Source organism: Anas acuta, chromosome 23 (assembly GCF_963932015.1).
Source record: "Anas acuta chromosome 23, bAnaAcu1.1, whole genome shotgun sequence".
Lineage (NCBI taxonomy): Eukaryota > Metazoa > Chordata > Aves > Anseriformes > Anatidae > Anas > Anas acuta.
The window spans coordinates 5414699-5442021 of NC_089001.1; the positions used below are offsets into that span (position 1 = coordinate 5414699).

The 27323-nt window shown below is 52.8% G+C and overlaps 1 protein-coding gene across 4 annotated transcripts in view; it reads left to right on the forward strand.

Annotated features, from left to right (window-relative positions):
- The first annotated feature begins 1985 nt into the window (after positions 1-1985).
- SNX19 (sorting nexin 19) overlaps positions 1986-27323 on the forward strand; it is an 83628-nt gene continuing 58290 nt past the window's right edge. For 2 of the 4 annotated variants that reach the window (XR_011089594.1, XR_011089595.1), the window contains exons 1-10: positions 1987-4166; positions 4563-4701; positions 5433-5533; positions 6059-6178; positions 6518-6648; positions 7958-8054; positions 8301-8487; positions 10663-10792; positions 22621-22805; positions 23584-23671. Coding sequence is in view for 1 of the 4 variants with exons in the window: in XM_068659088.1 (XP_068515189.1) it covers positions 2631-4166; positions 4563-4701; positions 5433-5533; positions 6059-6178; positions 6518-6648; positions 7958-8054; positions 8301-8487; positions 10663-10792; positions 22621-22805; positions 23584-23671; positions 24359-24494 (2850 nt within the window). In the remaining 3 variants the exon portion in view is untranslated. Of the gene's footprint in view, positions 4167-4562; positions 4702-5432; positions 5534-6058; positions 6179-6517; positions 6649-7957; positions 8055-8300; positions 8488-10662; positions 10793-21312; positions 21650-22620; positions 22806-23583; positions 23672-24358; positions 26284-27323 lie in introns of those variants that run through there. The other 2 variants (XM_068659088.1, XR_011089596.1) reach the window with 2 other exon arrangements.

The following is a 27323-nucleotide window of genomic DNA, read 5'->3' on the forward strand; positions in this document are numbered from 1 at the left end:
CTCAGGCTCACCCCCAGCTCTGCTGAGCACACTTGAAATATTTTAAGGAGAAACAGAGAAAAGCAACAGGCAGCAGTCTCAGAAATCTCACAGCCAGAAGTCCTGCAGCCTGTCAGGGAGGATGTACCCATGGACAGGGCAAGCACTGCTCCTGCTGCACAGGGGAAGCTGAGGCACTGTAAAGCTGTAAGCATGCAGTGCTCCAGCATCACTTATGCTGGGGCCTTTAGGTGTTTAGCAGTAGAGCAGGAGAAATTGGGCTCTGCCAATTCATTGGGTTCAGGAATTGGGTTCAGCTGTGCTAATCCCCACCTGCCCAGAGAGCTCAAGCTCTCCATTGCATGCCTGCACTTCTGAGCATGCCAAGGAGGTGACAAGATTTGCATGACCAGCATTTCGTTCACTTGCCAAAAAAAATCAGATCTGCTTCATCATTTACTCCCAGCCACCCAACATACCATTCTGTTACAGCATTTACACCACAACACGTGGAAGCAGAGATGGGCATACACCAGAAACAAAGAGCACAGGACGACCCCCGACACGCAGCTCCTGCTGGGCTGATCCCCACCACAGCAACCCCAAATCCAGCCCAGCACCTGCTGAGCTGCAGGCCAGGAGCATTCCCTGCCCCTGGCTTTGTTTCTTTATTTTATTTTATTGTTGTTTGGTTGATGATTTTGTTTTGTTTTTCCCCTTTGCTGCTCATGTCATAAAAAGAGCTGCCAGTGCACACCATATAGGAACCAAAAGCTACAATTATGAGGTCACTTTAGTCAGGAGGTTTATCAGCCCCGAGCTGCCCCTCAGAGCTTGATCACACAACACAAGCCCCCTTAGGACAAGCAAACACCCCACTGCCCCTCCTGGTGGCACCAAAATGGGGATTTGCCCCCTAGGCCCCCCAGCTTGCAGCCAGGGCACCTCTGAACACACCACACATACCCCACCCCACCCCACCCTGACTCCAGAAACATTTTTAATATCCCCCTCACCTTCCTGCAGAAGCCCCCTGCTGCCACACCACCTTCTTCTCTCGGGACTTTCCCCAGCAGGTCCCCAGCCCTCCTCAGGGCACTCCCAGCCCCACCCCACCCCATCCCAATTAGTGCCTGGGTGCAGGCTGCTAACGATGCCCAGCTGCCCATCACAGCTCAGCCCTTTATTTTTTTTTTTAGCACTGCTCCTGAAAAAAACAAACAAACAAACAAAAAAAAAAAAAAAAAAAAAAAAAAAGGCAGAGACTGAGAGAGCTGGGGGTGCTCAGCCTAAAGAAGAGAAGGCTCTGGGGGGATCTCATTGTGGCTTTGCAGTACTTAAAGGGGGCTTATAAAAGAGAAGGGGAGTGACTTTTTGCTTGGATAATGACAGGGACAAGGGGGAATGGTTTTAAACTGAAAAAGGGGAGGTTTAGATTAGAGTTTAGGAAGAAATTCTTCACTCAGAGGGCGGTGCAGCCCTGGCACAGGTTGCATAGAGAAGCTATGGATGTCCCATCCCTGGAGGTGCTGATTTTTTCCAACCTGAGCCACTCTTTGATACGATTTTATGCCATTTTCTGGTGCTGAACCCGGACGGTTTAGGGGTTTAGGTGCATTTAGGGTGCCCCCTGTCACAGTGCCACAGCCCAGGCGAGGCTGCTCAGCGCCAGGACCCCTCTTTGTGCACCACCAGCGGGCTGTTTTATGGACTAACATCAAACTTTTTGGTCAAGCGCAGGCATTTTTTGGCCCACACCGAGGCGGGCGGGGGCTCTGTGGGGACTTTGGGGCGCTGCGGGGGGACTCTGTGGGACACTGTGTGAACCCTGTGGGGGCTGTGGGGACCCGGTGTGTGCTGTGGGGCACTGCGTGAGCCCTGTGGGCGCTGTGGAGACCCGGTGTGTGCTGTGGGGCACTGTGTGAGGCCTGTGGGCGCTATTAGGGCCCTGTGGGCGCTATGGGGCGCTGTGGGGCCGCAAGCCGCCACCGGGAGCGCTGGAAGTGACGGAGCAGGGGGCGGGCTGCCGCTGCTCGCTGGCGGCGGCCCGGCGGTGTAGGGCCGGCTGTGGGGCGGCCCCGGCCCCGGGTCCCGGCCCCGAACCGAGGAGCCGGTGTGTGGGAGCGGGGGGCCCGGTGCGTAACGAGGGGCTGTGGGGCGGGGAGAGGGCGGCGGGTTGGAGCCCTGAGCCCGGGGAGTGTGGCCCCATAAAGAGCCCGGGGGGTTGGAGCCCTGAGCCCTGGGGCTGTGTCCCCGTAAGGATCCCGGTGGGATGGAGCCCCGCTGCTTGAGGGTTATGTTCCCATAAGGATCCCGGTGGTTTGGAGCCCTGATCCCTGGATCTGCGTCCCCATAAAGGGACTCCTGGTGGGAGTAGAGACCCCCTCCCTGAGGGCTGTGTCCCCATAACAATCCCAGAGGGTTGGAGCCCCTCTCCCTGCAGTCTGCATCCCCATAAGGATCCCGGTGAATTGCAGTCCTGCTCCTTGACTATTACATTCCCATAAGGATCCCAGAGGACCAGAGCCCCTCTCCCTGGGTTTGTATCCCCATAAGGATCCCGGTGGGTTGGAACCCCACTCCCTTGGGGTTGTGCTTGTGCAGCCCCCCAGCACAGCAGGCACCTCATAGCTTGCTGTGGCCGTCCCACCATGCCGTCCCACGGGGCGAGCATCCCGCGGCGGCCGGGCCGTCGGCAGCTGCTGGTGCTGGCGGTGGTGCTGGGCTGGCTGCTGGCGCTGCGCCTGCTGCTGGATCTGCAGGCACTGGGGTTGCTCTGTGGGGTGCTGGCGGCCGTGGGCAGCTGGCTGGGACCCCGCGCCCTGAGCCGGCCGGGCTGGCGGCTGAGGCTGGAGCGCTTCGCCGGCACCCTGAGACCCTCGCCGGCCAGCCCGCAAGCCGAGGAGCAGCTGGAGCGGGAGATCGCCGGCACCATCCACAAGGTGGTGCGGGATTTCGTCTCCTCCTGGTACCGCACTGTCAGCACCGAGCGCGCCTTCGAGGACGAGGTGGAGAAAGCCATGGCCGGGCTGGCCGCCGAGCTGAGGCGGCGGATGGGGCGGGTGGATCGCAACGTCCTGGCTCGACGCCTTCTCCTCCTCTGCAGCCACCACCTGCAGAGCTACCTGCAGGCCTGCCAGGCCCTACGGGATGCCCCAGGGGGTGGCCGGACACTGTGGCAGGAGTACAGCCGGATAGCGGGCACGCATCCAGCCCTCCGCAGCCCGTCGGCCGAGGTGGGCTACACCCGGGCCGCTGTGGAGGTGCTGCTGCAGGCGTTGGTGCCCCAGCCCCACCTGGAGACGCGGACGGGACGCTTCGTGGTGGTGGAGCTGGTGGCCTGCAACGTGCTGCTGCCCGCTGTCAGGAAGATGGCCGATCCCGACTGGATCAACCTGCTGCTCGTCGCGGCTTTCTCCAAGAAGCCCCGGGAAGAGGAGGCGCCTCCTGCGCCCCTGGTGCCTGACTGCTTGTCCTTTGCCGTGCAGCCAGATGCAGCTCCTGCAGGGCTGCCTCCTTCCCCAAGGGCCACGGAGGTGCCCGGGGCTGCTGGTGAGGAGGGAGGGGACACGGCGAGCGGGTTGAGTCGCACAGAGGTGCCTTTCCTCCGCCCACAAGCCCTGGGCTCCCTGTTCCCTTGCGAGGGTTTGGAGCTGGAGTCCCCTGCACCTGATCCTGGCCAGGATGTGGACCTGCTGGCACCATCACCCGCCAAGGAGTGTCTTGATGACACCCTCCCTGACGCCCCCGCTGTGCTCGAGGGACCAGATACTTCAGAGGATGGTGTGGGGGACTTGGAGGAAAGCAATGGCACCTGCGTGGATGCTGGCCTGCTTCCCCCTTCTGCATTTGTTCTGAGCTCCTGCCCTGACATCCAAATCGATCCAGCAGTGGAGAAAGAGGAGGAGAGCCCACCTGTCCCCAGGAAATCCTCCTCGCAGAGGCCCTGCAGCTTGGGGAGAGAACTGGGGGCATCAGAAGTGCCACCACAAAGCCCCCCAGACCCTGGGCAGAACCTTCCCCTGCTCTCATCCTCCCCGACAGCTCCCATCAGCACCTTCAGCTTTGAGCCCCTCAACAGCCCCGACGGGCCGGTCGTCATCCAGAACCTGCGGATAACTGGGACCATCACTGCCCGGGAGCACAGCGGGACTGGCTTCCACCCCTACACCCTGTACACGGTCAAGGTAAATGCTCCCTGGGCACCTCTCCCTTTTTCAAGATCCTGCCCCAGCTGGGCAGCACGGACTGGGGTTTGGAGATACGGGCTTCTGCTTTCTGTAGCTTAAAGATTTTTGTCTGGCAGCAGGGGAAGATCAGGCGTGGTGACAGTGGCTGTTTGGATGCAGGACAAGGGGATACAACCCTTGGCCAGTCATTGCGTGGGACTTCTGGCATCTTATATCCCAATTTACACAGTCCCTTCATCATGAGGGATTTGTGTGCTATGCAGGGAAGGGTCAATCTTGAGAAATTATTGGACGGGAGCTCCATGGGGTTTGGGGGTTGTGGGGCCAGCAATGAGCACAGTATATCAGGATTGTTTTGGGGTAAGGATTAATGACTGTTGCTTTCCTCCTCAGTACGAGACAGCCCTGGAGGGTGACAGCACGGGCAGCCTTCAGCAAATGGCCTACCACACCGTGAACCGCCGCTACCGGGAGTTCCTCAACCTCCAGACCAGACTGGAAGAGAAACCGGAGCTCCGCAAGTTCCTGAAAAGTCAGTGCCTGCATCAGCTTTCTGTGAAAGTCCTTTTTCCTCTCACCCCAGTCTGTGTTCCCTCTCTGCTCTGGGGTTATCCAGCACTGTCAGGGCATGCCTGGGCGGTTCATGATTGTTGCGTCCTCCATTGCCTGTGCAGAGCTGATTGGAGGATTTTTTTTTTCCAGCTTGCAAATTCCAGTGTTACAAAAACCATCCTTGTTCCCATTTAAATCACAGTGCTTGCTTTTGCAGTTTTGTTCCTTAGCAGTGAGCAGCAATATCGAAATGGGTATCTGCAAGTATCTTGTCTGTATACAACAAGTGTTGGACGTGAGCTTTATTTAAGAAGCAAACATATTTTTTTTCTACCATTACTTCTGTTTAAAAACAAAAAATCATTGGATTTAATATGTTCCTACTTAATCCTTTGATATTGATGGATCTGGGGTTTGGGTTGGAAAACTGCTTTGTTGAGAATTTTAGGGCTTTTGGAATTAACCTCAAGTCTTTTCACTAAACTGATGTCCTTGATTCTTTGACGTTAAAGGCACGGATGGTACAACATTCAGCAGAATGCAGGTTCCGTATGGATTTAAGGCCTGATTCAGTCAGCCTGGTCTGGGAAGCATATTATCTTGGGCTGGGGCAGGGCAGCTTGTAGTGGTGGTATTAAGTGGGAGAGCATTAAGATTTTGATACAGCTGTTAGTTTTCTGGCACTTGCTAATGCATTTGTTTTATTTGAAGATATCAAAGGCCCAAAGAAACTGTTCCCTGATCTTCCATTTGGCAACATGGACAGCGATAAAGTGGAAGCCAGAAAAAGTCTGCTAGAATCTTTCTTGAAGGTGAGCCACTTGCCCGCTTGGTGTCCACTGCCTCCCATGGCTGCTGAGGTGATTCTCACTATTCCCCCTCCTTTGGTGCAGAGATCAGGTCACTGCTGATCTGTTAGACCTGAGAGCTGGGCTTTGCACTGGCTGCTGGTGTCTTTTAACTCTTAAGTATGTTTTTTGTTTGTTTCATTTTCACAAGTAGCCTCTAGACTAATTTTTTTATTTTTACTATTACTGGGGAAAGTACAGGCAGAGAATATCTACTTTTTTCCCTGCCCTGCTGTCTTGAGCAGAGCCACAGAGGGGCAACTGCCCTGTCTGTGACAGACAGCCAGAGGTGGCAAATGGACTGTCCTCTACATGTGGCAGGGCCTTGAGCTGGCAGCTGTTGCTTTCTGTGAGCTGGAAAGCAGTGGATCAGGACAGCTCTGTACTGACAGACAATGGAGCACATTTGGTGTTTTCCTAGCCTGCTCGTGTAAAGCACAAGTGGAAGTTGACTCAAAGAAGACCTAAAGTTGTTATCTTTCCTTGCAGCAACTGTGTGCAGTCCCTGAGATTGCCAACAGTGAGGAGGTGCAGGAGTTCCTTGCCCTGAACACTGATGCCAGAATCGCGTTCGTCAAGAAGCCCTTTGTTGTCTCCAGGATAGACAAGGTAGACAAGTGGGAAACTGCTTACGTGAACTTCTTTTGATTGCACTCAGACTCTCCTTTTGCATTTGCCTCTTGGGCTTTATTGTCTATATCCATTCCTGCTGCAGTAATAGCAAAAAAAACCTCAAAATGCACTCTGTGTAACTGGGTCGAGCTTGCCCAGAAAGCCATTAAGCTAAACAGGGTCAGAGCCCGTCTCAAAGTTTGGGCTGTTTGTTTTTTTGTGTGTTTTTTTTTTTTTTTCTCCTTATGGAAAATAGGGATACAGCAAATCTTGAAACTCCTGATTCTTATTCTGGAAAACCCTACCAATTATTGATGTAACTCCTGGCTCTTGCAGATTGTTGTCAATGCCATTGTGGATACCTTGAAGACAGCATTCCCCAGGTCAGAGCCCCAGAGCCCCACAGAAGATCTTAGCGAGTCTGAAGTGGATGGGAAATCTCAGACAGATGGGAAGAAGGCTAACAAGTAAGGGCTCCTTCAGCTTCGCCTGTGCTTCATGTAGAATGTGGAGTTCATCAATAAGCTGGCTCCAACATGAAGTACTGACTTGATGCTTCCCTTGTTTTGGATAATCTGTGGCTGTCATATTTTAGTTGAGTTGCTTTCTCTTTCACATGCTGAGCAAGGGTGTTTGAGTTCCTGTTTGGGTAAAAGATTCTCCAGGAACGCTGAAGGTTTCCACAGCAATTTCTGCTCGAGGTTTCTCTGTGGTTTCTTCCTGAGGGAACGCTGAGGTGGTGGCATTTGCTGGGAAAGATGTTGATGCTCCTGAAGAATTGCTTTTTACCCATAAGCATTTACATGACCTACACATGCGGTGAGTCACTGCAAAATACAGCTACAGCTTGTGAGACATTGGTTTGCTGCTGGTGAGAACAATTACTCCATGCACAGCACTTCAGGGCAGATTTCAAAATGTGATGAAGAAAACATGCAGTGTTCCAGCTAGTTTTACCTGTATTGTCTACCCGGAGGCTTACTCCTACCTTTCCCATGTGCTTTACGCAGTGACACATCACTTTTCCTAGTAGAAGTTTGAATATTTATTTAGGAGTAACATTAAAGGTCATTGCACCTCTCCTGCTTACCAAGAGTTTGTTTGGTGCTGCTTGCAGTGATGAGCCCTGTTGGGCTTGCCACTGATTGTTCCCTTACAGAAGAAGGGAAGGTTTCTGCATGAGTATGACTTTTTTTTTTTCCAGGAAAGAGTTGTTTTGCTAGGGAAAGCTGCTTTGGACAAAAAGTTTAAAAAAAGAAAAAAAAAGCAGTTCAACTTTTGAAATCTCTTGGCTGAATGGGACATTCCTTCATGATAAAGACTTTTTTACAATTTGTCCCAAGTCCAAAATGCCCTTTCACATCGTCCTTTCTGTATATGTGTTTACAATTGGGTTTCACAATCCTGCTGAGTGTCTCAACTCAGTTTTCTGGACACTTTCCTGGTTATGCTGATGTGCTCGCACCTATCTGCATGTGGGCTTCTATCTCAAATAGCCGTGGAAGAAAGTGTGTGTGGTAGATACCAGGAAGCCTTGGTTATGCCAATGTTTAAGAATGCTAAAAGCACTCTAAAGCTTTCATTACATGGTTGGTTCTACAGCTAGTTCTCAGTTATCCTGGGGGCAGATGCTTTTCTGAACCAGTTTAGGTCTAATCAGACTTATTAGCTTGGGCTTGACACTGGACAAACATAGCTGGTTCAGGGTTTTGGCTGAGACTGGGAACTCATCACTCGTGGAGAAAATCCTGACCATGATGTGTTTTTCCTCTTCAGGTCCAGGCTGAGGTTTTCATCCAGTAAAATCACTCCAGTGCTGAGTGTGAGTGAAGCCCATGACAGGATCGTGTACTCCGTGAGGGAGGGCAGCGCTGTAAGTTCAGATTCCTCTTTGTGATCCTTCCGTGATCCTAATCATTGCCATGTTTGGATGCTGGCCTGGAATTATCTATGGGCACAAAGCTGTGGTTGCTACAGCCTTGTTCCCACACGCCAGGCCTTTGCAGAAGGGCAATGAGCAGCCCTTGTTGTGCCATTGGATAGAGCAAGTTGCAAATCAGGTGGTGGTGGGGCTGTCTGAGCAGTGGAGACTGTGGTGCTAACACTGGTGCTTTTGTAGGTCTCTGGCACCATATCGCTGGCTGCTATGGAGTCCTTCATCCAGAAGCAGGAGAAGCTGCTGGAGGCAGTCCCCAGCAAAGCTCCTGAGGGTGAGGGAAGCAGAGAAGCTAAGGAACGCCCCACACAGGAGGATGCAGACAGGCTGGGCCCGTCGGAACAGGGGGTACATCCAGACACAGACACAGGTGAGTTCAGCCCTGTTTCAGGCTCTCTCCCCTGGTACTGCAGCAGCTGCCTGCTGAGAGCCTGCACACTCAGCTCGCAGGGTCTTGAGCACAAGGAGCTGGTCCCATGCCTGTTGCACCTCCATTAAAGAGAAGGCAAGCCGAGTCTTTTCCAGTCCTGTTAGGAGATCCTTATTGCTATTGGAAGCAAACTGGGTCTTGGCTTGGTTCTGTCACTGTAGATCTTCACCTTGGTGTACTTGCTGCAGTTACTTCAGAGATACTTCTTAAGGACATGCTACATAAATTGCTAATGTTGTAAAATCAGGCTCTGTTAAATTGCCAAATAACAGTTTCTTGGTAGTCTAAAGTTAGCCTTGATATGTTCATACACTATAAAAGGACATTTGAGGTTGTTAAGTTTGGATGAATTTGGTGGGAGTAGTAAATGTGTAACCTCAGTTCGAGGAACAATGTTCCCTTTCTGGTTATAGATCTCTCCTCTGAAGCACAGAGGTCCTCTGTCCTCTCAGAGCAGTTACAAGATTATCCTGAGCACGAGCAAAAATATGTTCTCTAATCTTCTTCTTGGAATAGCCGAGCTGTATCAGCTGGAACTTTCCAAAAACTTCACTCCAGTGGTTCAGGTTTGGCAAGCTCTGAGTGAAAGCACATGCTTGTGACAAGATGGGTCTGGTATTCTGAAACCTAGCCTGTGCTACCAGCCTGGCCTGTAATCTTTGAACCACATGCCTGCAGTTGTTTTGGGGCTGCTGGGCAGCAGGACTGGAATCGGAGGTCAGTGCTCCGTGCAGAGGACAAGAGATACAGGCAGGCCAAGTTAGAAGAACTCTCAAAGAAATCCTGTGTAATTGATGTCAAATCCCTGCAGGTCTGTGATGCCTCAGAGCTGAGACAGGGCAGGATGAGGGGAATGGATGTGGGGAGGGACTGGCTGAAGGCACCCAGCATCCCTGTCTGCTCGCTGGGTGACCTCTCGGAGGGGTTGGCCAGCAGCTCCCTGGGGAAGGAGGCTTGGATCTAATGGGAATAAACAGAACTTCATCCCGACTCCTTTCCTGTGGGCCTGCAGTGATGCTAAACAGCCTGCTCTGCTTTTAGCTCAGGGAAGTCAAGGCTCAAAGGGCAAAGCAAGGACTGACTTGTGCATGGCCCAGAGAAGAGGCACTGAGCGCACTCGGATGCCGTCTCCAAATGAACGGCCTGGAGTTAGTAGTGAGCAGCAGGGAGGGAAGGAGGCAAGCCAGGGTTCAGAATCCCTCTCCCCGTTATCTCCAGTGGGCCTGCTGCCTCTCCACGGGGGGAGAGTGGCTGAAAAATGAGGTGCTGGGGACCAGCAGAGCAGGAGCTGCTGCTGTGCAGTAACTCACCCTGCTGACAGAGCAGCCGTGGCAGTGCAGGCTGGGGTGCTGGCCTAGGAGTGGTTGTGTCAGACAGGTTTGTGGTGTGTTAACAGCTTTGTTCTGCACCTCAGCTACAACGCTTTGGGGCCAAGCAGCATGCAGGTCGCTTTAGCAAGCTGAATGTGTGCTGTAGGCTTTGACATCCATCTGGGAATAAGAAAGATTTTGCTGTTCCCGGTCAGCATCACCCAGGATATGTCAGCATGCACAGGGGTTATTGTCAGGACTGATGCATCTGGTGTGTGCAGATGTTTGTTACATCTTCCTGCTGAGACCTGGACCTGCCACACGATGGCAGCCCACAGACACCAACTGGAGCCTTGTGCCTGGAAAACTGCCTTGAAAGAGGGGGAACTGTTGAGGGAGACTGGGAAAGATATTCCTCATCGATGTGCAGTCAGTATTTTCATCTCACCTGCTTTGGGCATGCTGCCATCCCTGTGCATGGGCTGGGACTTGATAATCCCTCAGCTGAACCGAGTAGGAACTGAGCAAAGCTGCTCTTGGAGCAGTCAAGTTCTGGTGTGCCCCTTCAAAGAAAAGGATGGTGCTGCTTGAATGGAAGAGGAAATGAGTGCTCAGGGCAGGATGCTGGGAGGGCAGGAGCCCCAGGCTGGCTATGCTGTAGCACGTGGCATGAAGTGTTAGGCTGGGAAGCAGAGCATCATTCAGGCTCTTGGCTAAACAGGTGGGTTTCAGGTGATGCTTTCTACCATATTTGCCTAGGATCTGAGCTGGCTTCCTCATCTGAGACTCCTCTTCCTCCTTGCAGACTCAGAGACAGCTTTGGCTGACCTGGCCCTGGACTTGCTGCGCCTGCTCCTGATGGATCACTGGAGCTGGCTCTGCACAGAGGACATCCAGAAGGTCTTTCACCTGCTCTTTGGGACCCTCATTCAAAGGTACGGCCTCAGAGACCAACCTCACAGCTCTCTGGCAGCACTGCCTCTCGAGTGAGACTAAACCAGAGTTTTTATCTGAATGCAGATAAATACTTTCTGTTGCATCAAACATCAGGGGCTTGTAGAGGAGGTGTAATGCGTACATGCAGTGAGCATCTTGGAGGTTTTCAAGGTAAGCTGCTTTCCCTGTGAGCAGCAACATGACCCCAGTGGACAGCCTTCTGCCTCATAACACAGGGGAAAGGAAGGATCCAGCCCTGTGAGTGAGAAGCTTCCTACCTCACTGAAGGAGCAAGTGTACCCATCTCCTCAGCCCTCCAGGCAGGAAATGGCTTCTACTGGTCTACTGCAGCCTGGGGCCTCAGCTTTTTCTTTCTGCAAAAGGAGAGCAAACAGGCACAGGGAACAGGGAATTGTCAAGTAACAGCTTGGACTGCAATCTCCCAGGGTCTTTGCTCTCCCTGATGTGTCCCTCTCCAGTCTGCAGTGGGCCAATAATGCTTGTGCCTTGGGCATTGACCCACAGATGTATTAGGGAAAGATTTCCTTTCCAGCTGGTATGCACTTGCCAAGCTTTTCTGAGGCCAGTGCCTCTGTGTGGTAAGGCATTGGGCCAAGACACACAAATAGAGAGCATTTCTGTTTTCTTTTGTAAGTCGGTGACTATCGCTAGCTGAGGATGTGGTCCTTTGGAGTAAAAGATAAGCCTTCCCAGGAGAACTTTGGCTAGGGGGAGCCTCAGAGCAGTGTTTTTCCCACTCCTGCACCCTATCTTCTACAGGAGATGTTGAAAGCCGGCATCAGAATGTGCAGGGTAGCACGTTGTAACCTGGGTGGTAACTTGAGCTGCCCTCAGCAGAGGTTGCCGAAGCACTTTGAGGTCAGGGGCTGCTGGCAGTCACTCCAAGTCGGTTTCCTTGCGTGGGAGGAGGTGGGTGTCGTTCCCGCTTCTCCAAAACGGGTTTGGTGTTTTGGGGAGTGAGCTGGAACCCAATCCTTGTGTGTAAGCACGGAGGTATGAGAGCTTGAGCGTGCACGTCATCACCTCCTAATAAGCAGTGTCCCCGTCACCCAGGGGGCCTGCAGCACAGACACGTGGCGTTGGTATTTTCCACTAGAGAAGCTGTCATACACAAAGCACATGCCTGGCCCTGGAAGGTGGAGGAGCTCTGCGTGTTGTGCTAGCAGAGGAACATGAGGATGAATGTGTTTGTAGTGGTTCTGCTTCAGTGGCTCTGGGGGAACCTGAAAGTGCTGTATGCAAGCAAACTTTTGGCTGGAAGGGAGACGGGAGGTCCTGCGAGCCCTTGGTGCCACGCTCAGGACCTCCCGCAGGGTGTAAAAAGAACCTTTTGAGCTAACTACATGTCCCTGGGTCTGTGTGTGTCTGTGCTGATAGCTGTGTGTTGACACTGGCTCTGGGCTTGTTCTGGAGCAATCGGGAGTCGGCGTGTCTGGTGCGGAGGGGCTGGGGAAGGAAAGGAGCTGGCAGGGAGAGCTGACCTGCTGCCAGGAAGGTGTTACTCGGGGGCTGCTGCAGGGAATACCCCCCACTCCTCCTGCTGCTGCAGCTGCCACCCCAACAGTGAGGGCTGTGCTTTGGTCCCCTGAATGGAAAGAGTATCAGGGTAGAGGTTGTCTTATCCTGAAGCAAGGTGAGAGGTTTCAGTGATGCTGGAAGCCCACGCAGGGGGCAGGACACTGCAGTGGGCACAGAACTGGGGGCAGCCCAAATCTGCCTGTTACAGAAGCTGTGATCTGGTAGGAGAGCAGAGCTCAGTGCCCTAGACAGATGATTGAGATGAGGGATGTAGGTATCCCTGCAGTGGAGGAGGTGTGGGAGCAGGAGGGCTCCCTGCCAGCTTTCCAGGGCACCCTGGCCCTTCTCGTGATACCTGAGCAGGAGGGGGGCTGAGATGGGTGCTCGTGGCTGACCCAGGTGGTCCCTGCTGCCCTGAGCAGATCAAGAGCTCTCTGGCTCAGACTTTATGCCAACTGCCTGTCCGAGGGCACAAGGTGGCATTTCTGTTCCATTTAAGCATTGGCAACTTTATCATTGCTAGGCCGGACCTAGCACAGCCTTCGTTCAGGTTCTCAGGCAGGCACTGTGTCGGGGTACCCTGTGCAGGTGGAGAGATACCGAAGCTGTTTGGGAGCGTGTGCTCTTCGAGGCATCATTGCTCCTGTCTCTGAGAAGAGGTGGACAAACATGAGGTGGCAGGCATCACACAGCCTGTCCCTAACTGTGGCTAATTACAAAGCACAAGTGGAGTCATCCCTCCCTGATAGGAAGCCCTCCTCTGTTCCCATCAGCAGCTGGGTTACGTGGTGGGCTTTGGAAAACCGACCCAGCTGTGTTTTGGGTGTCAGGAGGGGGCTGCTGCTGGAGGCTTCTCTGCTTGGTCACTGGGAAACGTGCTGCTCCTGCAGCCCCCTCCATGGGCATTGCTGCTGCTGTGCACCATGTGTGCCTCATGGGAGAGCAGAGAAATCAAAGAAACACCAACAGAGAGGTCAAATTTATCCAGAAAACCAGCTCCCTCTCCTTTGGGAACTTGATCTCTAAGGTATGTGGTGCCCACAGGACCCCTGTGCTGTCACGAAGTGCCCGGCATTCCCTTGCTGGTGAGCCAGAGCTCCCCATCCCACTCCGTTTGCAGGGAGCATCCCTCTACACTCCTCTTTCTCCTCTCTGTAGCAGAAGTAGCCGGAGCCAGGCACTATCCGTCTCCCCTGACTGTCAGCTCGGCAGCGAGGACGGCAGTATGACCGAAAAAGGTATTGTTAAGTAAAAGGGAGGCCGCGTCTGCAAGCCCGCATCTGAGCGGGGCGCTCATCCCATTATGTAACAGGGAGTGATCCTTTTTTGGAGCAGAAAGGAGAGGTGGGTGGAGAGGAGGCTTGCTGGGAGCCCAGGCAACCCTGGGGCCAAGGAGCGCTTCCAGCAGGCTCTGTGTGCCTCTCCCTGCCTGTAACCAAACCCTGCTCTGTGCCCCTCCTCTGGCCGGCTGCTGCTTCCCTTCCCTGGGCTGGGAATGGAGATCTCGCTCTCACCAGGAGGCTGCAACAGGAACCTGATGGCAGAGGCGGGTAGTTGGGGCTATTCTGGGCCCCGAGGGTGTTCGGGGAAAGAGCTAAAAAGCATTTGGAGAATCTGTGTGCTTTTTGGAGCCCGTGAGTCAAAGCGGCGTTAAAAATACACGGCAAGCATGCGAGCCACTCTGCGGCTGTGACCCCGCGCCCTGCCCTCGCTGTGTCCCTGGTGGCACGCTGGTCACTGGGTCAGGGTCCAGCAGGAGCCAGGTAGAGCCCATCCTGCCCTACTGGGGCTCTCCCGGGTCTGCATCTCCTTCCAGCAGAGCCCAGGATTCTGGGGAGGATTTATATGTAGGAGCGTGGTGCAGTGCAGGTCCAGGAGCAGAGCTGCTGGCTTCCCCTTCCCGTGCATCACAAGAGAGCCACAGCAATGCAAACCGCCGAGCTGACAGGAGGGGACCTGTCACACCCCGTAACCCCAGCAGTGGTGGCTGTGTGTTTAGGGGAGCACACATGCAGCAGGCAGCTTGGAGTGCTGCATTCCACATTCAGATAAACACGAAGCACCTCTGCCTTCCCCAGGAGCTCAGCTGCTTGCCTTGCTGTTTGTTTTGAGTCACTGGTGCGCCTCCAGTCCTCTTCCTCAGCAAAGCAGCCTGCCAGGAGCTGGCAGGAACTGGCTACAAGAGCTGCTGTCCCCCAGCAAGCAGTCTCCTCTTCTGAAATCACCGTTCTTGAAGCAAGAATGGACTAGAGCCCTTGTGGGTGGCTGGGAATCCGCGTGGATTTGGAGAGGTGATGCTCCAGCCCGTGAGACGTAGCCAGAGACCCAGGGACAGGCAGGAGGCAGGTTACAGATGGCCACCTGGCTTTTGTGGTCACAGTTCCTTGCAAGTTCTAGCTCTGTTTCCCTGTACATTGGCACCCATGGGGCTGGCTGGCTTTGCCAAATTCTAGTTTTCCTCATGGGGCTTCCTCTCCAGCTCTGGCTCTGCACTCACACAAGGCTCAGGCTGCTGTCCCTGCCTGCGGTGCGTCGCCTCTGCTGGCACGAGGGGGAGCTGCCGGCTGTCTGCAGGGTGTGCAGGTAGGCAGCAGGGCAGAGCAGGGCTGTTCAGTGCTGCAGGGCCCCAGTGCTGGAGCCTGCAGGGCTGTGGGCTATTCCAGGATGCCTTTCCAGTGCTGTCTAGGATATTCAGTGCGTTTTCAATGGGGGCTGCAAGGCTGGGGAGAGCAGGACATGTCCCTTGTCCCCAGAATGTTCTTGGAGTTGGCTGTTACAGGGATTATTCCTCGTCGGGGTGAAAACCACCATCCCCTCTTGCCATCCCTGCCTGTGTGCCATCAAGTTTCCTGTCCCCCCATTGCTGATTCACCACGTGCACTAGTGGTGGCAGTTCAGCAATGTGGCTGGTTTCTTTAGCCCTGCTGCCAGGGGCTTGCTCGCTCAGCTTACAGCCACCTCCAGCCCCTCCAGGTGAGAGCATCCTGGACCAGCTTCCATTGCCTGTGATCAACAGGGGTCCTGGGTCTTCAGCCGAGCAGCACTGCAGCCAAATTTGGGGTCCCTGCAGCAATCCAGCCATCTGTGCTGGTCCAAAGGATGCCTCAGCACACTGTGTGCCTCTGCCTCCTGTCCCTCCTTCAGCAGGGATGTGGCACGGTGCTGTGACCATCACGCAGGATGGGCTCAGGTAGGCTGTTGCAGGTTACCCCATGCACTACCTCGGACTGCCCTCGCCTTCTTGCTGTCCTCTTGGCTCTGGGGCCCCGTGCTGGAGCCCATCAGCTCCAGGCCAGGTATCACAGGCCCTTGTGCAACTGCTGGTGTGAGTCAAGGAGCTCGTAGCTTCAGGGTGTTGCTCGCTGATTTTTCTGTTTTCTTCTTCCCTCTTTTTTTCCTTGATCTCTGTGCCAACAGAACTGGCAAAAACAAAGACCCTTGGCAGCCTCCTCAATCCTCTTGACCTGAAAGTGCCACTGGCGTGTAGTGTTGCCTGACCCTCTTAAATGTCCCTGAGTAAACCTGCCTGCTCGGGCAGCCAAGCACCTGCAGCCCCGGGCTCTTTGGGAACACGCTGCCCACAAGTGACACGTCCTGGCCGTCCTGAGCCCTGTGGGCATGCAGGGCTGTGTCCAACAGCGGGGCCAGGTGAGTGCAGAGCTGTAGGTGAGCTCCACACCCATGTCACCAGGTGTAGGGGGTGTCCCAGGGCAGGACGTGGCCGTGCTCAGGCAGGTATTCACTGCAGATACTGTTCCTGCTGGTGTTATCTCTGAAAAGGGCACTGCCCAGGGCTGGCCCCAGGAGGAGCCGTGCTGGTTTGTGCCCGAGCTGTTCCCAGCACCACTGCTCCCTCTTTCCTTTGGCCTCGTGGCTGGCAGGTAGCTCACAGCGCCGCTCGGGCAGCACCTCCAAGCTTTGCTGGCAGAAGCAAGCTGCCAAAGGAGCAGTGGCAGAATGGATTTAGTTGCTCCAAATACGATCTCTTCTGGGTTGTTCCCTGGGGAGCTGATGCGGGCACGTTTAGCAAGCACCTCTGCACCAGGGGCAGATATATCTGTGTGGCTGCAGAGGTGCTGGGGTTGCTTGGTGGTGCGAGCCCGTGTCCCAGCTAATGCCAGCAAGAGTTTGTGTGCAGGGGAGCCACATTATGGCACCTTCCTCCTTGTCACTGGACTTGGCTATCGGAGCTGCAGGGAGCAATAGGAACCCCAGGCCTGTGGTATGTCAGCAAAAGCAGTCCTCGGGACTGCGTGTGTCTTCGTGTGTGTGTAAAGTAAATAAAAATCAGCTTGGAAACAGGCCTCGATTCAGTTGTCTCCAAGCACCTGGAAATTTTGGATCTGGCTTTGAATCTCTGTCCCAAACAATTTTTTTTTCCCCTCATCTAGAAGCAGCATTCTTCCAAAAACAGCCGCTGGAACGAAGCAAGCGCTCTGTGCTTTGATAACAATTGCAACATTATTTTAACTGCATCTCTTTTTTTCCTTTTGACTCTGTTTCAGCAATTAGATACGTGCCAACTTTTTTTTTTTTTTTCCAAATTAAGAAGAAAAAGTAACTTCCTATTGCAAGTAGAGGAGACAAAGGAGAAAAGGATTGCAAGGAAATGATTTCTCCTTGCAGGTTTTAGTTTCCCCGGGCTTGTGAAGGGTTAATGGTGTTTTTATGTATTTTGTTTCTGAAGTGGGCTAATGAAGCAATCTGCTCTGAGCAGGACCTGGCTGAGACAGCCTGGCCTCTCCCTGGGGCACTGCTGAGAGCTTAATTGGCTCAATAAATACTTGATGAAGATGTTATCGAAAGCCGGGATGCTTTGTTAAAAATCAAGGGGTTTTTGGGACGATTTTTAATCATGTAGCTTCCCCCCCCTTTCCTGAGCCCCATGGCGTTGCAGGGAGATCTAACTTCAGAAGAGCAAAAACGCAGCAGAGCGGCTCGGTTAACTCACTGCAGGAGGATGTGAGAGCTGGAGCCCTCTGTGTTCACCAGCTTTCTTTTTGCAGCAGGTGTGTTTAGGAGAGAGCAGCGTGTGAAGTGGCAGCGGCAGCAGCGTGCCCCAAATCCAAATGCCGAGGTACAGCTTGATGCCTGCAAGCAGTAGGGAGCGGTCTGGTTTTCCTCCTGCCCTCCCCAAAGTGTCGCCCGTGCCCACCTCTCCCAGCTCCACGTCTCAGGGCTGGGTCGAGCAGATAAAATAAATCCCACTGCCCTGCGCTGCTGCAGGCAAGTGTAACAGCGTAAGGGCACGTCGGATGCCAACGCTACCTGGGTCAGCTCCCCGCAGCTCCGTTTGTTTCTTCCTTCCTCCGGTGTGCTGCCCTTGGCTGCGCTGGGTTTGGGAGGTGTGAGGCTGGCAAGACACTCTGTTCGAGGGGCAGGCACTCGGCCACGGGGCCGCTGCCTCGCTGGTCAAACACTTCATCACCGTGTGCTCGGGCAGGGGTACAGGACGCATTGTTCGTAGCATATACAATTGTAAACTTTTTATAGGGCAGCAGGAGAGGAACGTTTCCAGTAAGGCGAGAAGGATAGTTTACTTTTTGCGTGTGTGCCTTTGGCCAGAAATTTAAAAGGACTCGGGATGCTTCGTGTTTGATTTATGGAGGGCTTTTTTCTTTTCTTTCTTTCTTTTTTTTTTTTCTTTTCTATTTCCTTCCTCTCCAAAGAGTTTACCGATGGCCTGGACAAGTGTGGGTTTGCTCTGAAGGTGTTTGAGCAGAGCGTGCCAGCACTCAGCTGCACGTGTTGCTGCTGGCGGCCGTGCGGGGAAGGTGAACGTGGGCTGGAGTAGCAGGTGCTAAAAGCTGAGCCTGGGGGCAAAAGCGCTCCCTTTGTGTTTTTCCATGCTTCTAACTGCCTGCTGCAGCTGTTCCTTCGGTTTTATAAGCTTTGCTAAGAAATGTTTTACAGTCAAAGCATTGAAATGTTGCTCTTTGTGAGCCCTTGAGCTAAGGATATTCTTGTGGTTTGAGGCACAATTTGGGGAAGAATTTGGGGGACAAGTACTGAGAAGGGAGGGATGGGCTGGTGATTTAAATATCAGCCTTTCCTGAATTCATAGGAGTCAGATGCTTGACTACGTTGTGCATTTCCAGATGTTGCCTTCTTCTTAAATCCTTTTCACTACCTTGGTCTCACAGGCCCTTTTTGAGCTCCTGGTTAGCCACGCCGTGTTAACTGACCTCGGGGAAATGGGGGCCTTGTTCTGGGGTGGAAGGTGGTAGATGTTGAGCTGGACTTGCTACTGTTTTGCACAAATCATCTGTATTTATAGAGCTTTTTGTACTTATACAGCTAAAGCAGACTAGTAGAGGCATTCCCATCTTCCTCTTCATCCTAACATGGGCTCTACGTTGTGTTTGTCTGAATCCTTGCAACCCCCAGTTTGGGGGGGAATCACAGTTGCTGTTTCTTCAGATTTTACTCACAATCAGCATTTGAAGGTTTTCTTGAATACTTAACCCAAACATTCCTCAGCTCAAATGAATTTAGCAGTTCTTACCCCAGCCTTGATGGACAAGAGAAGCAGAGGTTTATCAGCACCGAGCAGCTGTGTGTAAGTTTGGATAGTACTTACATCTTCTTGTCCACTGGACCATTCGTGGTCCTTCTTTCTTTTCCATACAACAGAAACCCAACTTCTCCAGCCTTTACTCGTGGAGATGAGCTCTGCTTCTGCAGGTGAACCCTCTGGGCAGGCCACTTAGAGGAGCCAGCTAAACTCCTATCCTTACACAGTGCTTTGTCCTTCCTGACTCTGTTTATCTAGGCTGCCCTGCATTAGCAGCCCCGGTACTTTTAGGGGGCAGAGAAGAGCCAAGGTATGTACCACCCAGGCCTTGTTTCTCATTCCCAGGACATTTCTGCCGTTCTCTCTTAATGGGCCCCTTCAGCTGACCTTGGAGTTCCAGCTTAAGCCATGGCATTAAATCAGCTCTTTTTTAGCAGCCATTTCATTCCTCCATCAGCAGCTATTTCAAACGGAGGACCCTTACAGCATGGGCAAGCTATGCTCCTCCAGACAAACGGCCAGGACCTCGTAGCCTTTGCAGTCTGCCTTTTTGCATTGGGCATTATCAAAGCATTTGAACGTCTGAGCCCAGGAGGTCACTTGCTATCTATTTCTGGTCTCCACTGAAGTGTAAGGAGATGGTTTGGTGATGGGTTTGTTTTTCTTTCTTTCTTATTAAGGCTACTTCTTCATGAAATACCAGAACGGAAATAGTAACTTAAAAAAGATAGCTCTATTTGTGTTTCTTACTGGATTTATTTCTACCTGGGAGCAGGGGGTTGTGCATTTTTGATGTGGCACACGGATCTCAAATGTTTCATCCTTTAATAGTATGAAAAATCGTCTGTGATCAGCTGGTGGAGGTCAGCTTTGGGCCCACGTGTTTGGAGTTCCTGTGTGAGAAGTGTCAACTGTTAAGCCTGGCCTAGCACTGGGGCAGCAAGGCCTGATGGAAAGGTCAGTTTGCCACAGAAACCTGGGGTTTGCTCAGGTAGGATCTCAGTAAAGCTAGGTGTGAGCCTTCCTGAGTTGCAGATAGAGCTGTGAGCGCTGAGGAATTAACTTGCTCCTCGGCATTTAATAAATGCTGCTCAGGCTGATCATCTCTTTTGGAACATCTGAGGGCATCAGCTGCTCTTGCAGGAAGGGTGCTGAGCCAGAGGGACCGATGTGATGGTTCCTCTCTTCCTACTGCTTTTGGGATGGGTCCGCACACTGGTAGGCTGGCAAAGGGCACCAGAGTGTCCATCCTCTGAGCTGCTGCCCTTCCTGCTCTTCTCTTCCCAAACGGGAAGGCAGGGAGCTGCTGGAGGAAGTGAAAATCCACCTGCTGTGTTTTGCAGCTGTGGGAATGAAGACCTGCAAACACTTGCATAACCCAAATGCATGCACACGGGATAAGATCTGTAGGTGTTACCTCTAGGCCTTGTCACCTCGTCCTGGGAACTTTATAGGACTAAAAGAGCTAGAGATGGAAGGTTGTTTGTTTGGGGCCTTCCAGCATTCGTCACTTCTCAGTCTGCTCTTGAGCTGTCTGGAAATGTGTGCTGTCTTCTCGAAGTTCAGCTTTCACTCTCCACGCTATTTGCTTGAATTTTTGCTATTTTAGGAACGTTCCTAAGGAGAAGAGAGTTTGTTCTTTGCCTTTTGCAACCTTTTAAAGGATGACAAGTGACTGTTGCTGAGGTGAAATTCAAGTCAACATTGGATCTGTTGTCCCCAGACGCGGGGTTGTTCTGTTTGCAGCTCCGTCCCCAAGTCTCTGAACTTCTGTTGCCTGTCAGATGTTTTCTCAATTAGGAAAACAGATTGTATATGAAAACATGTTAATGAAAGCTCTTGTCCCTCGAGGAGCCACAGTTTAGCACTTTAATTTGGTCGGGGATGGCTGGAAGGCTTTACACAATCCAAAGGTGTTAAACTCTGTGGATTGCTGGAGATAAACTCTTTTAAACAATTGTCTTTCAGACGCGGCCTTTTCCTAGACAAGACAGCGCCGTGACATTTCGTCCTGTTATTCTGGTGGCAGCCAAGCTGTGGATCTCTCGCACTATCTTGTAGCAGCATCAGTACTTGGGGTCCCTGGCGAGACGGGGTGTAAAGGCCATGTGTCTCCATCCCCAGTGCTGTTCCTGGGATGGCACAGCACCAGCACCGCCCTGCCCTGAGGCTTGCTGGCCTCACTGCTGCACCCAGGCTCCGTTCAGGTTTAACACTCCTTGCTTTCGCAGCTGGTCTCTCCTAGGTGTGCAGCCCTACCAGCCTGCAGCTAGGCATCTTGATTCCTGCTGAAGAAGGGAGCGGTACCTGCCCTTTGCCCGCTTACCTTTAGGTGCTGCTATTCCTGATGTTCTGGTGGCGCTGCCCTGGTTGCATGGGGAAAGACGCCCTTGGCCCAAATGCCTCGCCTGAGAAGAATGCAGACAGTCTGGCAGAGCGCAGGTTAAATAAAGTTTGCCTTGGCAGGGCCCATGCTCTTGGATGTACTGTGAGCTGCCGGGGCGTAGTGGTGACGGAATTGCAAGCACGAACGCCAGCTGCCAAGAGGAACGGGTCTCCTGGCCCCGCTCGCGGACTCCTCTCCTCTGGGACTCTGGAAGTGCTGGCGAAATCCAAGCCTTCTCCCTGCCCACCCCGGCCCAACGCTCCTCTCTGTCTCTGGATCTCCTGCTGCTGAGGACGGCGGCCGCGGGCGAGTCCCGGCCCCGAGAAGTCAACGGGGACCCTCCCGTTGACCTCGGTGGCGTCAAGGATTTGGCCGCTGGCTCCCCCTTGTTCTGGCGGGGAAAGATTTTAGGCGGTGGTGAGTCCTGACTGATGGCCATGGCCTTTGCTGCTGCACAGGGAAGTGATTTAACACCTTGGAAAGAGGGTCCGCCTGATTGATGGAGAAACTTCCCCTGACCAGCTTGGGTGGCGTTGACAAATCTCCCCTGCCCTGGCTGCAAACTCGTCAGGGCCCTTTTGTGGAGTGACATTCCTGCGGCGCAGCCTTGGGATTTGCAGGTTGTTGCCATATAAAGGGCACGCTTTGGCCCAGCAGGAGGGCCAGCGAGTGGTTTTGTTGGCAGGTACCTACGCTTCCTTTTAATAGATGAGCAGCACGGGGTTTGGATGGGAGCTGCAGTGAGTTCATTGCCTGCAACAGGGGGACGGGGCTGGGCTGGGCAGTAGGGGAGCAGGGAGATGAGTGTGAAGCAGCAGGATATTCATGCCTCACCGTCCTGGGAGGGTGCATATTGGTCTCCCAACAAGACACCCTTGACTCTCTTAGTAGCAGAGGGGCTGATGAGGGGAGTGCTGGTTGCCAGACCACGTTCACATCCTTCCAGTCGTTCACAGGGATTGTTTTAGAGTTAAAGCAACAGTTTTGAAAGATGGAGATGGGGGTGGTTCTCCCAGCTCTTTGAGCTCTGTCATCTGCTTGTGCATGGACATCACTTCAGTTGTATCCCTTAGCCAGGCTGTCTCCAGAGACCCGTTAACTCATTTGATTTCTCGTGGGCAGCAGGGCAATGGAGCTTTTCACTGCTTTTTGCTTTTCCTTTGTGACTTCACATGTGTTTGTAAGATGGGAAACATTTACCTAAATCTGGTGCACAGGAAAACTCAGCTAATTTAACTTGTGAAAATGTATTTTATGTATGTACACACTTGAAAAGTGCATGTTAACTTGCCCAGCAAGGTGATTTCCCCTCCGTGGCCTCAGCAAAAAGCTCTGTAGTTGGTACAAGTCTGACATTTCTGATCTCTCTCTCCTGCCCTGTGCCACAGGTGGCTGGAGGTCCAGGTGGTGAACCTGACCTGCACGCAGCGCTGGGTCCAGTACCTCCAGCTGCTGCAGGAATCCATCTGGCCCGGAGGAGTTTTACCAGCCGTGCCTAAACCAGCCAGGACAGAGGAGCAGAAGAAAGCAGCAGCAGAGCAGGCCCTGCAGAGCCTGATGGGGATCTTGCCTGGTAAGTGGGCACCAGAGATGGGGCAGGAGCTGCAGGTGAGGCTGGGGAACCCTCCAGTGCATTGGCATCTCTGGAAATACGTTTACCATGATGGAGTCTGCTTGTGCCAAGGCACTGAGAAATGTTCCCAACCTTTGTGGTTGGATGGTTTCCTGCAAGGCAAATCAACAATTTCCCAGTTCTAGGCAGTTTGCACAACCACTTAGGGAACAGCCCAGCTTAGAGAGCAAGGGCATGTGTCCTGGTGGTTCCCAGGTGCAGATTGCCACACATTCCTTCTTAGTGCTGGTGGTGCTGTTCCTGCTCAGCCACTCCAGAAAGGAGGGGCTCAGGCCAGCCTGTGGCATGCAGCAATCGCTTGGCTTCTTGCTCTAGAGATGACAGAGTGGCTTTTCCACTGGGCTGAAATCATGAGTGCAGCTGCACTGGATTTCCCTCCTGAAGTTTGACATGGGGACCTTTGGCATTGAAGCAGCTGCTGCCTAATCCATGTGAGTGTAGCCTGAACTTTTAACTCCTTGCTGCAGTGTAAGGGGCCCTTAGTATCCTTTGGGGATGGAAAAGTGCTACCAGTGTATGCTGTTCCAGGCTGAAGCACTTTCCTGGCAATCAGTTCCTGTCCCTGGATGTTTTTTCTCGTGGTAATATCGTGCATGAGATGCCTCAGGCTCAGAGCACCATCACAAACGTTGATTTGGCACCCTCCAGGAGGAGGCTGAGCCCATTTTACTACAGTGGAGACGTGCTGTTCCTAAAGCTTTGTCTCTGATGTTGACAGATGTGATCCAAGAAATCCTTGGAACCAGTAAATGTCGCATGAGCTGGAACCTGGTGCTGGAGTCCCTGGGCCATCCTGTTATCAACAGGTATGTTGATTAGTCTCCTTACCTCAGCAACCTTTGCAGCAGGTCCCATAAGCTGTGCTCAGGGCTCTGCTGTGAGTTTCACGCTGCCAGCTTCTTGGCACAGAGCCTATCTGGCTAATCTTGCTAGACTTTGTATGCTATCAAAGGGAATCTGGGACGATTATCGCGAAGTTGTGTGTTTTAGGACCTCAGTCTAGCTGGAGGTTATTGAGTCAATCATATTAATTATGTTGTCAGGCTTGTTTAGGCTGTAGATGTCCTGGGAGGAAGCAGAACCAAATCCTGGTTTAGTCTGTTGTTTTTAGAAGAGCTTAGGGAGCTGCATGGATTTGTAGATGGTGCTTTTCTGCATACCTGTTTCTGTACATTCGAAAAGCGATGTTTTTTGTGATTAACTGCAAAGAAGTGCATGTGCCACCTCACTCTAGGAGATGCATTTGTGCTTCCTGTGCTGCTCATCAGCTCCAAACACTTGCTGGTTTGGAAGGGTGGGGGGAAACCGAACCATCCCTTGAAACCTTTCTTGTAGGGTATGAGATCTTTTGTCTGTCTCAGGAAGGCAGGCAGGGTATTTCTTCCTTGCGTGAGGAAGGTACAAGCCTTCCTTTGGCTCCTCTGCGTCTGGAGCTGATCTCCCAGCTCCACTGTGCCCCGACCAGGCTAAGATTTGTCTTCTCTCCATTTCAGGCACCTGGTTTTCTGCCTCTTGGACATTCTGCTGGAGTTCTTGGTTCTGAAAGGCTCCAGTAATGAGCTCGAGACCGCAGCTGTCGCGCCGTCTGACTCTAGTGGCCTGGAGAAAGCAGGCATTTCAGCACATTAACGAGGGCTGGTGTAGCCAGCAGTGAAGGAGAGAAGAAGCCACAGGCATGGGATGATTTGATTTTCAGTGCTTACTGAACATGTCTGGGAGCTTCTTGTAAAGAATTTTTCCAGCCAGTGCTAAATGAGGCTGCTTCCAGGCTTCTCTGTTTTGACTGGGTGATGAATCAAGCCCGCTGTCAGTGGCTGAAGAGGTTTTTCGGCTGTGTAGTGTCTGTTCCATCGCTGACTTGATGGAGAGTCTGAACTGAAGATGCCTGACTTCTGTGGAGCTGGATGTCCTGAGAAGGATGTGCGGGCTGCCTGCAGATGCTGTTTGGGTTTCATGTCTCACCCCATGTGTCTGAACAGCCCGAATGTACACACAAAGGCAGGTGGCACACACGAGCTTTGCTTTTAGGGCTTCAAGCTCCACCTGGCGCTGCCATGTAGAGGCATGGCGGTGTCTTGTCACTAGGTGTTTCTCCAGGACAGGTGAAATGAGGACCAAATGCTGTCCCTGCTCTCTACAGCAGCCTGCCTCATGCCTACGCAGGGCCACCTGCTCTGCCAGAAGGAAGACAGGGAGAGAGCGGAGCACTGGAGATGTGAGAGCAGCCCTGAAGTCAGTCAGGAACCCATCCCCATTGCCCAAATAATTGGGAAGCTGGAAGCAGTGCAGAAATCAAAGCTGCTGTCCTGCTTTAGGGACAAAGATGAGTTGGCTCCTGCTGCCACCCCTCCAACATGGTCTTGTTCTGGCATCTTTTGCTCCCTGAACAGTAGGAGGCAAGTAGGGCAGGCTGTGGTCCTGGAAAAGAGAACCATCCCCACGCTGAAGAGGAATGGTAGCTTAGCTGGACTTTAGGATTCCCATGTATTTTGCCTGCTGAGTTCAATCCAAGAGACTCGCCTGGAAGGCACAGGAGAAAGGGAGCTGGTCCATGTGTGACAAGTAGCAACTAAACCAGCTCCCAAAGTGCTTGTCACAGGGAGCTCTTGGAGAGGAGCGAACACCTCTGAGCCCAGGAGGAGTGCTGGCTGCATGTTCTGGGAAGGCAGCTGGTAAGATGGCCCTGGGAGCACCACCTTAACCCGGGCTGCTGTCTCACTGCGGTTTGCTGTGCCTGCTGTTGCAAACAGCTGTGTGCAGACTGCTCCAAGAAGCTTGTCAGCTCAGGCTGTCCAGTGCCATCCAGCACAGAACGGCACGTCGGGCTGACAGCTGCCTTTCCGGGTCATCCGAGACTCGAGTGGTTTCACAAGCTTACGTTGCCCAGCTGTCAGGCTTGTGATGGGGCAGAGGGACATGGAAACACACACCAATAGACAGCTCTGTATTTCTCCCAGGATTTGGATCACCAAACTGACCAGTGCTGGACTTTGCTAATCAAGGGAATGCTGCTCCTGGTGCTCTCAGCAGATCAAAGCACGGAGAGGGGACGTTGCAAGAGGAAAGCACGCAGGATCACAGCTAGTTCCCACATTCCAGTACCAAATGGTGCATTTCATGCAGCCTGCGTAGTTTCTTGGAGCTGGATACTCCGTGGCATGTTTGGAGAACAGGGCATGGAGCTCCAACACGTGTACTGCTGAAAGCAGAGCCTCTGCTCTTCCCAGGGACAGCTGCTGAATAGTGGACACTTCTCTGTGTGCTGCTTCATGCTTCTGTTGTGTGTGTGCCCGTGGTGTGTGGTAGATGCTGGGAAGGAGTAGCTTGCTGCCAGGAAGTATATTTTTAGGGAGTTCCAAGGGTACCCAAGACTAGGCAGAACCCAATGTAATGAAATAAAGCAGTTTTGCACAGCTTATCGGAGCAGTTTCTCAGCAATGACACTTCTGAGCTGGCAGACCTGCCTGCTTGGAAAGGAGGGAGTTGGGTAGCATAAGAGCAGATCAGACAACGCGTTGGAGAATGTTCCATATGGAATAATGGCCAAGCAGCAGGTCAGGAAGCAGGAATCCCCTGTACCCTTAAGCACAACATCTACTTGGAGCACCCTCTTCACCCTCTCTTTCACTGCCAGCTTCTGATTCCCTTCTTTCTTTCCTACAACTTCCATTACTGCCTCCCCTGCCTCGAGGAGGCAGTAGGAGAAGGAGCCATCAGCCGGGGATGGCTGATCCTGTTGTGCTTGGTGGCTTCCCAGATGCTCTTGGTGGGCTTGCTTGCTCTTGCTTTTTCAGGAACTTTACAGCACCAAGGCTGCAGTGTGTCACTGATTAGGGATATTGTTATCAGACTGCTGAAAAGGATCATTCAGAAATGGTTGCAAACTCCACGCTGCCAGCTCCACCTGAGGACAAAGGTGTAGTACAATCCTTACAGACACTGCATTTGTCCTCAGAAGGATGAGCTCAGGCTTCCCCTTTGCCAGGAAGCCCTGATATGCCTGCCTTTCGCCCTGACCTCTGGCATTATAGAGCAGCTCAATATTCATTCCTCCTGATGGAAATAATTTGTGATTTCCGCTGGCAGGCTGTGAGGAGCATAGCTGGAGAGGTGGCACTTGGCTGGAATGCTGTGACAATGACTGTGGTTGTAGCAGATAACTCGGTGTGTGCATCCTCTGCACCTTTCATGCAAGGGCCCCGAGCCCTGCATTTTGCAAACGTGCTCACACGATGAAGTAGCAGCATCTCTGTGTTACCTGGCAGGTGTTGGGGCACAGAGAGATAAAGCAAGTTTACTTGCTTCCACTTCAAGCCAGCAGCAGAGTTGGGAACAGACCCCAGGAGTTTGGACTGTGAGATCTGTGTTTTAATCTCCTGAACCCCCTTTCTTTTCTTAGAGCAAGGAAAACAAACCAAGATTGCCGGAGCCCTTTCTCAGGCTCTCACTGGCCAGGCT